At 35.7% G+C, this 12,624-nt stretch overlaps 1 protein-coding gene across 1 annotated transcript; it reads left to right on the top strand.

The window, feature by feature from the left end:
• The first annotated feature begins 707 nt into the window (after positions 1-707).
• Positions 708-1,571, top strand: LOC149225893 (pathogenesis-related protein 1-like). Its single transcript, XM_089375171.1, has 2 exons — positions 708-990; positions 1,169-1,571. The coding sequence occupies exons 1-2, from the start codon at positions 804-806 to the stop codon at positions 1,468-1,470; spliced, it is 489 nt and encodes a 162-aa protein (XP_089231297.1). The 5' UTR covers positions 708-803; the 3' UTR covers positions 1,471-1,571.
• The last annotated feature ends 11,053 nt before the right edge of the window (positions 1,572-12,624 follow it).

Below are 12,624 nucleotides of genomic sequence, written 5' to 3'. Positions count from 1 at the left end.
ATCCACGCGACTGTTGACTTTATTTTTGCATTCTTCTAGAATCATATGCCCAATCTCAATAATAGGTCAGAGTCTATATCTCATGGGGCGGGGCACATTTGTCAGCCGGCAGATTTGACTACTTCATAAGGCTGAAGTAAATTGATTGAATGATTTTTCCATTTTCATAGTGTTTCATCATCGGCTGTCTTATGTAATTATCATCTTAAATAATATATCTAGCGGGCTAATTATAATAAAAAACGAAAAGCAGCTATCACAACGTGGATTGGTTGAATTAGTCTCCGGTTTCTTTAAGAAACGAAAGAGACTTGGAGATTGTCGTCAGTAAAATTTTCTAAAAGCCGAGGGAGCTGGGCACGGGATTCAACACTGGCGGGCCAGGCCAGACACGCCAAAAATTAAGAAAACGAGCATTGACATCGGAGGTACCACCGGTTTAGATATTTAGATTATCTTTGGAAAGAGAACTGCCAGTCAATTTCACCCCATTTACGTGAACGTGACTCCTCTTACCATGATTTAGTTTACCTTTTAACCCATCTCTTTTTTGTAAAAAATAATGGGCATAAATTTTGTTGGGACATGTGGTTGGAATTTAAAAAAAAAAAAAACTGGTATGAATAAACAACTCAATCATTAGGAGAAAAAAAAAGAAAAAAACATCATCTATCTGCAAATTAAGTAAATCGTAGCTATAAATATCCCATTTTCCTCTTTGATTTCCAGTGCACAGCAGACTAGCTTCCACTGGAACAGTTGAAAAGATAAGCATACATATACTTACAGGAAAAGAGAGGAAAATGGTGGCAGGGACGGTAACAACCGAATATGTGTCACAGGTGGAGACAAAGAGATTGTGGAATGCCATGGTTAAAGACGGGCACAACCTCTACCCAAAAGCCTTACACGAATTTCACATATCTTCTGTCACCGTGCTTCAAGGAGATGGAGGCGTGGGTACTGTCAGGCAGCTCAACTTCACCTCTGGTATTACGCCCATTGAATCATCTGTTAAATTGAAATAATCATAATAAGATAATTATACTTCCTCTTCTAATTATTTTTACTCGGCCTTATGATGAGAATTATTTTGATGTAGCAGATAGGCTTGAATATAATTTCCAAAGAAATGGTACTTACAATGGCTTTTGTTTTGATGTCACAGCTAACAAGGATTTCAGCTACATCAAGGAGCGTTTGGATGTAATCGACGAGGAGAAGATGGTGCATAAGTATGCAGCGATCGAAGGGGGATCGCTGGGGAAGAAACTGAGTGCATTGAACTTTGAGCTCAAGTTCCTTCGCAGGGAAGAAGGTGGATGTGTGCTTACATGGATCTGCAACTACGAAACCCTCCCTGGTGCTCCGGATGGTGAAGCCAGAGTAGATGAGATCAAGAAAATGGACGACGCCATGTTCAGGAAGATCGAGCAGTATCTCATCTCCAACCCCGACTTATACTGCTAAATATATGATTAGCAGCAAGCAATGACTTGGTGTCAATGAAAGTACCTAAACTATCTATCTTCTCAATAAATAATAAGCTTGGGCCTTGTTTGTTACTTCAATTGTCTTGAGTTAGGTTTCAAAAAGGTGTGAAATTATTCATGCTTATGATCGATAATCTTTTTCCAATTGGTAAGTTAATTTTTGTTCTGTTTGGTGGAATTGTGTGTGGTCACTAAATTGAAGTTTATTAGTTGCGCTGTATACTAGCAGTGTGGTCTCATGTTTGGTTGTAATCCAAATTGACTGTAGATCTTTAATGATTGCAAGGTTTCACTCATACATCAAAACACCCAAACCCCATTTTCAAAAAAGATTCTAAACAGCAATAAACAACAAGTAAATGTACATTGACCAGGAAATTACATATTTTTGTTTTAGCTCACAGTTGAAAATTTTCACGAATAGTCGGATGTATAGAGTTAAATAGATGTCTTTGAGGCAGTGGTTGGAACGCTTTATGCCAACAATCTGAATCGAGGGAAGTTCTAGGGATGAGGAATATCGCCCTTCCTTACATTGAATTTCAAGATGCCCCGTCACATTAAGGTCAGTTGAAAATGGTAAGATACATCTATCCCAATCTGCCCTAAGATGCTGTATATACAACGATTCCATGTCGTTTGTTGACCTGGATCTAATTCAATTTTTAATAAATTAAATACATAAATGTTTTTGTGAGTGATTTTGAAATAAAGTTATAAATTATTGTAATTGGTTAAGGGTTTTCTGTTACATAAAAAAGTAGGTTTTACGGTTCAGCGTATCTCTGAGGGAGTGGTAATCTATTCTTTATTTATCACCAATGGTTTGTGATACATGACTTGGTTTTCCCAAACAGAATAATGTATTGATTGCAAGTTTTATGAATTAAAATTGTCTTCTTATCAATCCAAAAAAAATCATAAATTATCAAAGATATTTGTACTTCAAAATAAATAAATAATATTTATAATATTTACAACTAATTGTTAATTTATAATCAAACAGACGTCTTCAATAAATATTTGTACTTAAAAATAAATAAATAAATAATGATTATAATATTTACAAGTCATTTTTAATTTGTAAGCGAACAAACGTCTTCGATAAGATATACATTTTTTATTTATATATTTTGAGACTTTTCAATAAAAACAACATGACAGAAAATATATTTATTTTTGCAAATTATCTTTATATTTTCTTATATTATTTTGTTTTTTTTAATATTAAATATACAGTGAATTACACATTTCCTTACTATTAAATTATAAAAATTTCTTTTTATATAATTTTTTTTATATAAAAATGAGTTGTGTTTAAAATAAAATATAAAATTTATGAAATAAGTTTGAATATAATATATTAGTAGTTGACATACAAATCATAAAATATTAAATAATATTTCTAATATTTAAATTTCTATTCATGCTATATAGTTTTTTTACAGTTTAGTGAGTTTTAAAATAAATTTTTTTTTATAAAATTTGGGTGAATCATTTAAAAAATGAAAAGTGGTCAATTTTTTATATGAAAAAGTGTAGAAAATTAACCTACCCACTTGTAAATATTAGTTCCTAAAATTTTCTATATATGACTTTAGAGTGCACGGGAAGACTTTAAATAAGAACTTAAATTAAAAGAGTAACTGTGAGTGTAATGATGAAAAAAATAAAACCCAAATAAAGATGTTGAAAGAAATTATAGAAAGTCATAAAACTTTCTAAGTAGTTTAAGCTATGAAGAGTTGGTTTAAAAAATATTAAAAAACCCTTAAAAAATTTAGAGAACATAATAAAAAAGCCATGCAATATGAACACAATGATGAAGATTTAAAAATTATACATGGCATGTGTGTATTCATGTGATAGTAAAAATTGTTGTTTATGTTGTCATATAAAGTTTTTTTACACAAAAACTAGAGTTCATCTATGAGGAGTGTTGTAATAAAGTCAAAACTGTAGAGTTCATCTATGAGGAGTGTTGTAATAAAGTCCTCACATAGTCTATATATGATATAAATCATAAAAAATAGATAAGAAGGATTATGTAGGCAACCCATTTTAATCATGTTGTAGATGAAAAGGTATCGGATAAAACAAAAACCGAAAGTGCAATTCCTTCTAAAATAGATAAGAAGGATTATGTAAGAAATTCATTTAATCATGTTCTAGATGAAGAGGTACTAGATAAAAAAAATGAAAAGTGTTGTGTAGTTCCTTCTAATCAAATATTTAATCCTCAATAAAAAGAGCACTGATAGAACCCATGAGCCTCACCATTGTGATACTTTTTGATCATCCATGTACCACAATCCATTGGAATACCCTCTTTAGAGAGGGTGTTTGTTGTAGTGTTGTGCTCCCTAAAGATTTGAGAAGAAGAGAAAAATGAGATATCATATTTAAAACGCTTTATATAATTCAGCAATGGTTGGATCCTTAGGTTGTGACATTTGTGTGTGTGCCTCTTGTCCAATTTATGGTCAACTAAGAGTTCTCAAAAATATGAAGAGAGAGTATTTTTTTCATGAGAAAAAAACAATAAGAGCTTGAGAGTCATGTGTTTGGCATGGTTTTATGTACCCTCATAGAGCCCCATTTTAATGTGGAGATAGTGGTTTTCAAGAAAATAGAGAACAATTCCACCACTGCAAATTTTCAGATCACCCTGTAATGCCCTGTTGAAAAATTCCCGTGTTCTTGATTTATCAATTTGAGGAGTAGGATCATTTCTAGTATGTTGAAAATACTTTGGCTTTGGTAAGATTTCAAGGATGGCTAGGGATTGTGCAGTGGTGTTTTATTTTCTCATCCTTTGGTTGTATTGGAACCTCTTCTTTTAGAGGATTATTTTATTAATCAATATTTTCATCTCTTTCATGACATTTATCCTATTTATATTTTTGGAAGGGAATTTTTGGTGACTTCTTTTGCAAAACCCTACCAGATCAAGTTGAACATCATTTAGACCTAACGGTGTTATCATACACGATTGAAAATTTTGACCTTCAATAATATAAGCAACCTATTGGTTTTTATTATTCGGATTTGGGAGTGGTTCAGAAGGTAGTTGATTGGATTTTTGAGGCAATGGTAATGAAAGTTATTGATTTGGATTTTGGAATTGCAGGGATTGGTTTGGTTGAGGAGGATAATACAGTGGTGGAAAAGAAAAACAAGGTTGTTGAAATTGAGGATATTGAGGATTTCTTCCATAAGAGTTTTTCCAACCTTGTGCCGAGGATGGATTTTGAGGTTGTGGGGGCAAAGGTTTCTAAGGCATAGGTGCAGTCTAGTTATTTTATGGTTGTGCGTATGACTAATATTGAGTATTGAAACCTTGAGTCATATTTTATTCTTGATTTTTCCATGGCATTTTGGCAATAAAACAAAGTGATTCAACCTCGCTTATTCCAGCCTCATCTTGAAAAAAGACTTTAAGGTTGGGTATTGAGGGACATTCCCTTGTATCATGATTTTTAGCACATATGGCACAATTTCTATACTATCAAGATGGCATTCTCTGAAGGCATGTTTCTTTCTACATTTGAGACATAAAATAGATAATGCAACATTCTCAGGTTTTTGCTTATTTTGTAACTTTAGAGTATATAGTTGCTCACTAAGATTCCCAAGAATATTTGTTTTGAATTTATAAAGAAAATTATCTATTTCAACTCTACTAACTGTTCAAGTTATAGATTTACTAATTCTTGACATGACAAGGTCTCTTGGATTTTTAACCAGTTCTAGCCTTGCCCTTGAAATATGTTTACAAAAATCATAGATTTCACCCAATGAAAGTTGAGAAACATCTCCTTTTCCCATCAAGTTGAGAAGGTCAATCCATTCATCTCTTGTACGTTTCAACAAAAGAGATTTAATTTCTCATCATCTAGGTCACGCATCATAGCCATTTTAACATTATAAGTTAATTCTTCGACTACGTCTTCAAGGCTTTCATCCTCTTTTTGCATCATCTTAAAGAATTCATCCTTAAGGTTATGGGGCATACAATAATCCTTATACTTTTCTAAGAACATTATTTTCATTTCTTCCCATGTTCTAAAAGTATGTGTTCCTAGTCCCATAAATCATTTAAGTTCTCTGTCTTTAAGGGTAGTTGTAAATAGTTACAATTTATGAGATTCAATGAAAGTAGTCATAAGATCTACACAAGACTTCAAACTCAAAAATAAATTTTTATGTATCCTCACTTCTTAAACCATGGAAATTTGGGAAGAATAAGGTGAGATATTTTTCATTGTGGTTGTGGTATCTTTATCAAAGATAGGAAATCCATAAGGATATGGTTCTCCCCTACCTCCTATACCACCTCCACCATCTCATCCTCTACCTCATCCTCTATTTCCTCCTCTGGCTCTTCCACCTCAAATCCTAACTTCACCATTTACATTGTGTACTTCTCCTTCCCCTTCCCCTACCATTGTAAATTCTTTAGAGCTAATGTAAGGTTCAATGATGGGATTATCTAACTCTTCTTCTAGTTCCTCTGCTAATGGTATATTAGAATAAACTTCCTCTTCTTCACTACATACCTCTAGTTCTTATCCTAAGATTGTTTCTCCTATTGAAGAGAGAAATTTTATTCCTTCTGATGGGGATGTAGGTTCATCAACTACAGCTTTATTAGATGAAGATGGTGAATCTATAGGTTTGATTTTCAATCTATACACCTTAGGGAGTCTATGTCTACCTGCAAATGATGGAATGTTAGTGTCAGTGGATGGTGTGGCACTACAAAATGTAGCGGTAGAGGAGATCAAATAAACATATATAAAGATATTAGAGACATAGAAAAAAGCAAAGGTGGGAGAAAAGGCCTCAGCCTTACTATATTATCTCATAATGCAATGTACAAATAATGATAATAGTACGACTAAATACATGAGGAAGTTTGTCTCAATATAGTACGTCTATCTTTGACATTCTGGTTGAGCAAACCTCTCAACCAAACACTAATCTAGGATCCTAACTAGTTGGAGAGAATCTCTCAAACAACTAGGCCTAAATTGACTCCTAACTATGAGGAACAAGCTCAATCTAGAAAGGTAGGATTAAATCCAACTTTCTTGATTTTAATTAATTGAATTATTTTGCACTTAGAATTGTTTTTATCACATGATAGTGAGACTAACATCGTGCCCTCAATGATAAGTCCAAAATAAGAATCAGGGACCATCTTCCAAGTTCTCATGCTAAAATTATTGATCCTCAAAAACATTGCCTAAAAAATAGCTAAAGCTCGGTGCTGAAAAAAATCTAATCAGAAGATAACATGAGCTAGTTGCAAGTCTGAGTAATCTCTAAAATTTTGCTTGACAACTCCATCACATGCCAAGCTACAAAAGGATCCATCTGTCCTTTACTTGCAATCAGAATCCTTTGTCCACTAAAAAAATATTGAGAACTCCCACTGGCTACTTTGATGTTGATCGCCCACTGGCTACTTTCATGTTGATGATGGAAAAAATTGTGGATCGCCCACTGGCGAATTTGTTGATGATGCCCCCTGGATGGTTTGATGAATACTTCCCACTAGCTATTTTTCTAATGTTGTCGAGACTTTCAATGTGACAACCACCTTCAATTCTATTATCATTTACCCCCTTTGTCAGCTGAAGGGAGAGACAATCATTTGCACTTGATTTCTGAACTCCCCCCTTCAAGTGTATGACAGTTTCACCACCTTCATTTTACTATAGAATTGGTCTTCATGTGAGACTGAATCCTTCAGTAACACATAGACAATTGCTAGACTGAAGATGACCAATTCCAAGGATCAGTCCATGTGTAATTGATCTTCACTCTTGGTGGTTGATTTCACTTGTAGCATCTTTCGAATGAATTTTTTTCTTGCCACAATGGTGACAAGGATGGAGGTTAAAGAATTTTGTGTCCATATGGCCATTCCACTTAAAATGGTTACACTTAACCATATTCTGATCACTATCTAGAAAACTAGCACTTACAAACTGAACTGGTTTTGAGAAATCTGGAACAAACAAAGTGTTCTCTTTGTTGTATCCTAGGCCAGTCGATCTTTGTTGAAGGAGATTTCTTCCCAAGGTCTGATCACCTTCTTGGAAAGACTATCCTGTTTTTGTTCTTCATTCTTTTTGTTGTTGCTAACATCCTCTCTTTGATTTATTAAACCTTATGTGTCACACTGGGCATCAATCATTAAAGTTCATTTGTTTGACATGCTGCATCAAACTGATCAATTTGAGATTCAGTACTACTTGTTGCATCATTAAGTAGTAGAACTGGTTGGATGAGATCACTTGTGTCACAACTTATATCAACCTGTTTGCTTAGATCATCTGTGTTGCAACCTTCATTAATATGATGAAAAATATCACTTGTATCACAAATTTCATTTGTTGTTGTGATGAGGTATCCTGTGTCACAACTTGCATTTGTCTTCTCTGCACATTGTGCATCTAGTAAATATTGCTTTTCATTTAAAATAATTTAGAGTGCGTGATTGAGTTTTTCTTTGATTTTGAGCTTAAGTTGAAAGTCTTTTGTTGCTTCAAATGTGTTGGTAATTTGACTGATTAAGGTTTGATTATGCTTCCATTTCCATTCTAGTATTTCAACTTTGTTTTGTATCTCATGATTGCAATCTTGCAAATCTTTAATCTCTAGTTCTGTACTGTGAATATGTTTTCCTCCTTTACTCATTATGACTTTTGACATGCTCACTTGTACTGGCTCGCTTTCTTGCTTGATTTTTCTTGATGCTTGCTTGTAACACTTGCTAGATTTTTAGAATTCGATCGCTTGAATGTTGTACCATGATGAGGCTATCGAATAACACCAAAAATGCACCTAATGTTTACAATGACAAGTTCAAATGAGGGTATCAAATACCACTGAAAATGCACCCAATTTTACAATGACAAGTTCAAATGATATTGACTCACTTGAATATAATTGACTCACTTAATTGACTTAGTTGAAGAGAATTCAATAGCTTTACCTCTTATAAATTCACAATTTGGGTGTTGGTTTTGACCGAAAATGAACCCTTACAATTCAGCTCAATTTGATTTGAAATTGTTTACAAGTTAACTTACAAATTATGATTTTGCAAGTTACACAATGACCAATTGTTGTGGAATGTTGATGTAGTCTTTTGAAATCCATGAGTTTGTAGTGGCATTAACTTGATTGCCTTACATGAATTTTCTTGTTAATGTAGAATGTTGATGTTGCCAACTTTGATTATGTCTTGTAGTTGCGCAAATGCATGTTATTGTTTGTGCTTGATTGAATTCTCATTGTATCTTCTTAATTTCAGGTGCTTTCATTAACGTTCTTCTTTCATTCACTTGCTTTAGACTCCTTGTGTGTGTTAGATAAGATAATTGTAGTGTCAAAACTAGACACAAGATATGCATAATCAATCACTACACAAGGTGTACCTAAGATCGCCTTGTTCAATTTCGGGCAGATCTAGGACACTGCAACACCACAAAAAATATTTCTTTATTAAGTATTGAAGTACATCAACCTTCACCTTCACAACATCGTGAATGAAATTTCTCAATAAATGAGAATCCCACGCTTCGAAACTCTGGAAACAAATTATCTTCAAACACTGAATGTTCACTGACCCAATCTCTCAAAGTAAAACATTACTTTGAATTACAACAATGACTTTCTCTAAAAAGATTCACTTATCACTCCAAATACAAAACACTTATCGCTCCAAAATTACAAAAAATAATTTCAACTTATCACTCCACAAAATTGCACCTTATCTCTCCAAAATAAAAAATTTAATGCACCTCTCTTAAAAATTACATTATTTCTCCACAAATATTAAAAAATCCTTTATCGCTCCAAAAAAATCATCCTTATTACATATTTAAAAATATAATTACAAAAAATCCACCTTATCTCTCCATTAACATTAATCCCTTTTTAATTTCTTTTAAAATCTCATTTAAAAGAACTTTATGAAAATATTTTAAAACATGAATTAAAAGGTGAATGGAAGTAATTTATAAAGGCAATGCTTATGTCCTTTTTGAAATGTGAAAGAAAACACAGCACCAAAACAATATGTACGCACAAAAAAAAAACTTTAACGCATTAATTCACTTATCTTCCACGCTATCTTTATGGGCAGACTTTTAGGCACTACGCATCAACCATGTGAAAGTGGTTGGGCTTTTCACAAAAGTTCACGCAGGGGGATTTTTCCACAGGACTTCACGCAGAGAAATTCACACAAGGCTCTTCAATATGGCTTCTTTTCCGCGCTAGTACTTACACAAGTCACATTGGTTTCCTCCTCGATGGTTTCACTGCTTACGATGTGGCTTAATTTGAAATTCCATCTCAGATCGCTGATGAAGAATTTTGTGGTGACATATCATTATTACTTTGTTGAAGTAAATTATGTGCTAATGGCTCCCATTTTTGCCCCATACTCTCGCCACGAGAATGAAGTTGATTCTGTCCCACCTAGCTGTTGATTTGTAGTAGCATCAGATGTGCTCTAGCCACGAAATTTGGTGGAGAGGTTGGGGCACATGAGATATCCAATACCCAGAAAGGGTTTGGGTAGATTCTAAACAGTTAAGGAGATATTAAAATAATTAATATTTTTAATGGAGTCCCTAAGTCTAAACTTAGGAAAATTAAAATATTAATGTGGATTAATATAAAACTGTTTTAGAATGGTCCAAAAGACATGGATCAAGCCATATCTAATCTTTTCCATTAATTAGGGACTTAATCTCAGCTGTTGATATGTCAACGAGAAAATTATAAGAGGTGGCTTGAGGGTCACTTGGAGAGTACACCAAATGATCAGTCATTCTATTCTCTAGAGCGAGATTGGCTAAGAGAGATAGAATCAGTGATCAGAGTTGCAGATGAGGGGAACTGAGTAAATAAATTCAGAGAGGCATAGATAGTGTCGGGAGAGCAGAGCAGGAGCAAGAGAGAGTGAAGCAGTAGCAGCCAGGGTGCACATAGGGCCACACAGAGGTTGCTGGGAGTTGCGTAGTGCTTCAGATAGGCCAGCGTTGCTGACACAGAGGGCCAGATGACTAATGCAGGGCCTCCTGAGGCTGACGTAGGCCCATTCAGGGTGACACAGGCCAACGCTGGGCATAGAGAGGTTGATGTAGTTCAGAAAGGCAGATGCTGGGGTTTCTGTGGTAGATTGGAGCTAAGGAGTAGCTGAAAGGTTTATCCGGGGTTTCAACCGGGACATTTGTCTCAGACTGAGAGGTACTACTGCCAAGGAAATTCTCTGTTGGGTAAGCCAGATTTGGCACCCAAATTTTACTGTGAAATTTCTTAATAAGAAAACCCTTACATAGCTGTAACAGTTTTCCCACATTGGGTTTTTCCGGGGACATTGGTCCAAAAATAACGGTGTCATTTGTTGTGATTTTTTTGTTCCTTTCAGTTGATGATCTGTAATATGTTGAGCATGTACTAGTGTTTATTTTTAATATTTACATTGTAAATAACTTTTTAAGTAACATAACAAGTAGATAGGAATAAATCAGTAAAGTGCATGGAGGGTTTCTAACAAGTACACATAGAAACTTCAACATGGTATCAGAGTGTGGTTGCAGATCATAGGAGAATTGAGGACATCAGCCGAGAAAAGCAATAGCAGCTGAAAACAATTGTCGCGAGTGACAAAGATCGTTTCTAGCAGAGCCGCAACAAGGGAAGACTAAGAGAGGCAAAGGGAGAGTCACATAGGGCCAGGAGGGCTGACACAGTTGCCTGAGGAGGCTGGGTTGCTGGGGTCAGGATTGCAGAGGGCCTAGGAGCTCTCACCTTCAAGTTGTTGGGGTTCAGGAGGCTGTGTGAAATTTGTAGAGTGAAGCTGGTGAGGTACTGTAGTCAAAACAGTACCTCACAGGACAAGGCTAAGAGGAGGGAATTGCTACTGAGGGTTTCTAGCTGAGAAATTTGGATCAGAGCAGGGGGAATGTCGACATCGAAAGAAGGATTTCCAAGAGGGAAATAGAGACTCAGAGGAAGTCACATCGAGAACTTCCAAGAGGGAAGTAGAAGAGCATCATGGCACTACATGGAGTGAGAGACCAGGACAAGCTAGACGAAGAGTCAAACTTCACAGTCTGGAAGGCCAGAATCTTATCCGTACTTCACAGAAATCGTGTCAAGCACTTCACCTTGAAGACAATAGCTATCCCAGTTGACCCAGCTAAGAACGACAAGTACGAGGAGGCAATGGCGAGGGCCAAGAGCATCATCCTTGACGGGGTCAAGGAACATGTAGTACCACACATTTCCAAGAAGGAAATGGCAAGTGAGATGTGGCAAGCCCTAAATAAATTGTACCAGCATACTTCTGTGCAAAGAAGAATGTTACTAGAAAATCAGTTGAGGTCATATCAGATGAAGAAGGGAGAACCGATTGACACCTTCCGCGGAGGACTAAATGAGATTTGAGATCAGTTGACTGCCATAGAAGCCATGCCAGATAAGGAATTGATGATGAGGAAAACCTTGAATGAAGTCCCAGAAGACTGGGAGGTATTTGTCCAGAGTATACTGGTCATAGGGACACTTCCACCTTGGGATGAGATGTGGGTGGCTCTTTTCTAGGAAGAGATTAGACGACATTCAAAGGCGGGAAGTAGCGGTAAGGGAATTAGAGTCAAAAAGGAAGAGGAGGAAGATGTTGCGCTAATATCTGAGGGAAAGCAAGAAAAGTGGAAGAAGAAGGATCTCTCCAAGATCAAGTGCTTCCACTGTGGGGAGTTGGTTCATTATGCGACCCAATGTCCAAGGAAGAAGAGTACGGGAGAGTTTTATGAGTCTAAGGCAGTGCCAGCAAGGGTAACAAAGGAAGTGGAGATAGACGATGACTGTTCCATGAGTGAACATGCACCACTTGTGCAAAAGTGGGGAGACATCGAGCTATAGTCAAATGCATACAAGCAATGAGGGTAGGGTCCTCAAGGTACCTAGTCTCTTGGATTAGACCTTGCTACAAGAGCCCCGAAGAGGAGTAGAAAGACTGGATGATGTGGGTAGAGATGGATGTAGATGGAACAACAGAGAGAGCTATAGTGCAAGAGTCCCGAGACAATGCAAGGCTAGC

Source organism: Pinus tabuliformis, chromosome J (assembly GCF_031772625.1).
Source record: "Pinus tabuliformis cultivar Carrire ecotype Pingquan chromosome J, CPIR1, whole genome shotgun sequence".
Taxonomy (NCBI): domain Eukaryota; kingdom Viridiplantae; phylum Streptophyta; class Pinopsida; order Pinales; family Pinaceae; genus Pinus; species Pinus tabuliformis.
Note: the sequence above shows the minus strand (reverse complement) of the source record. Positions and strands in the feature narration are given on the sequence as shown.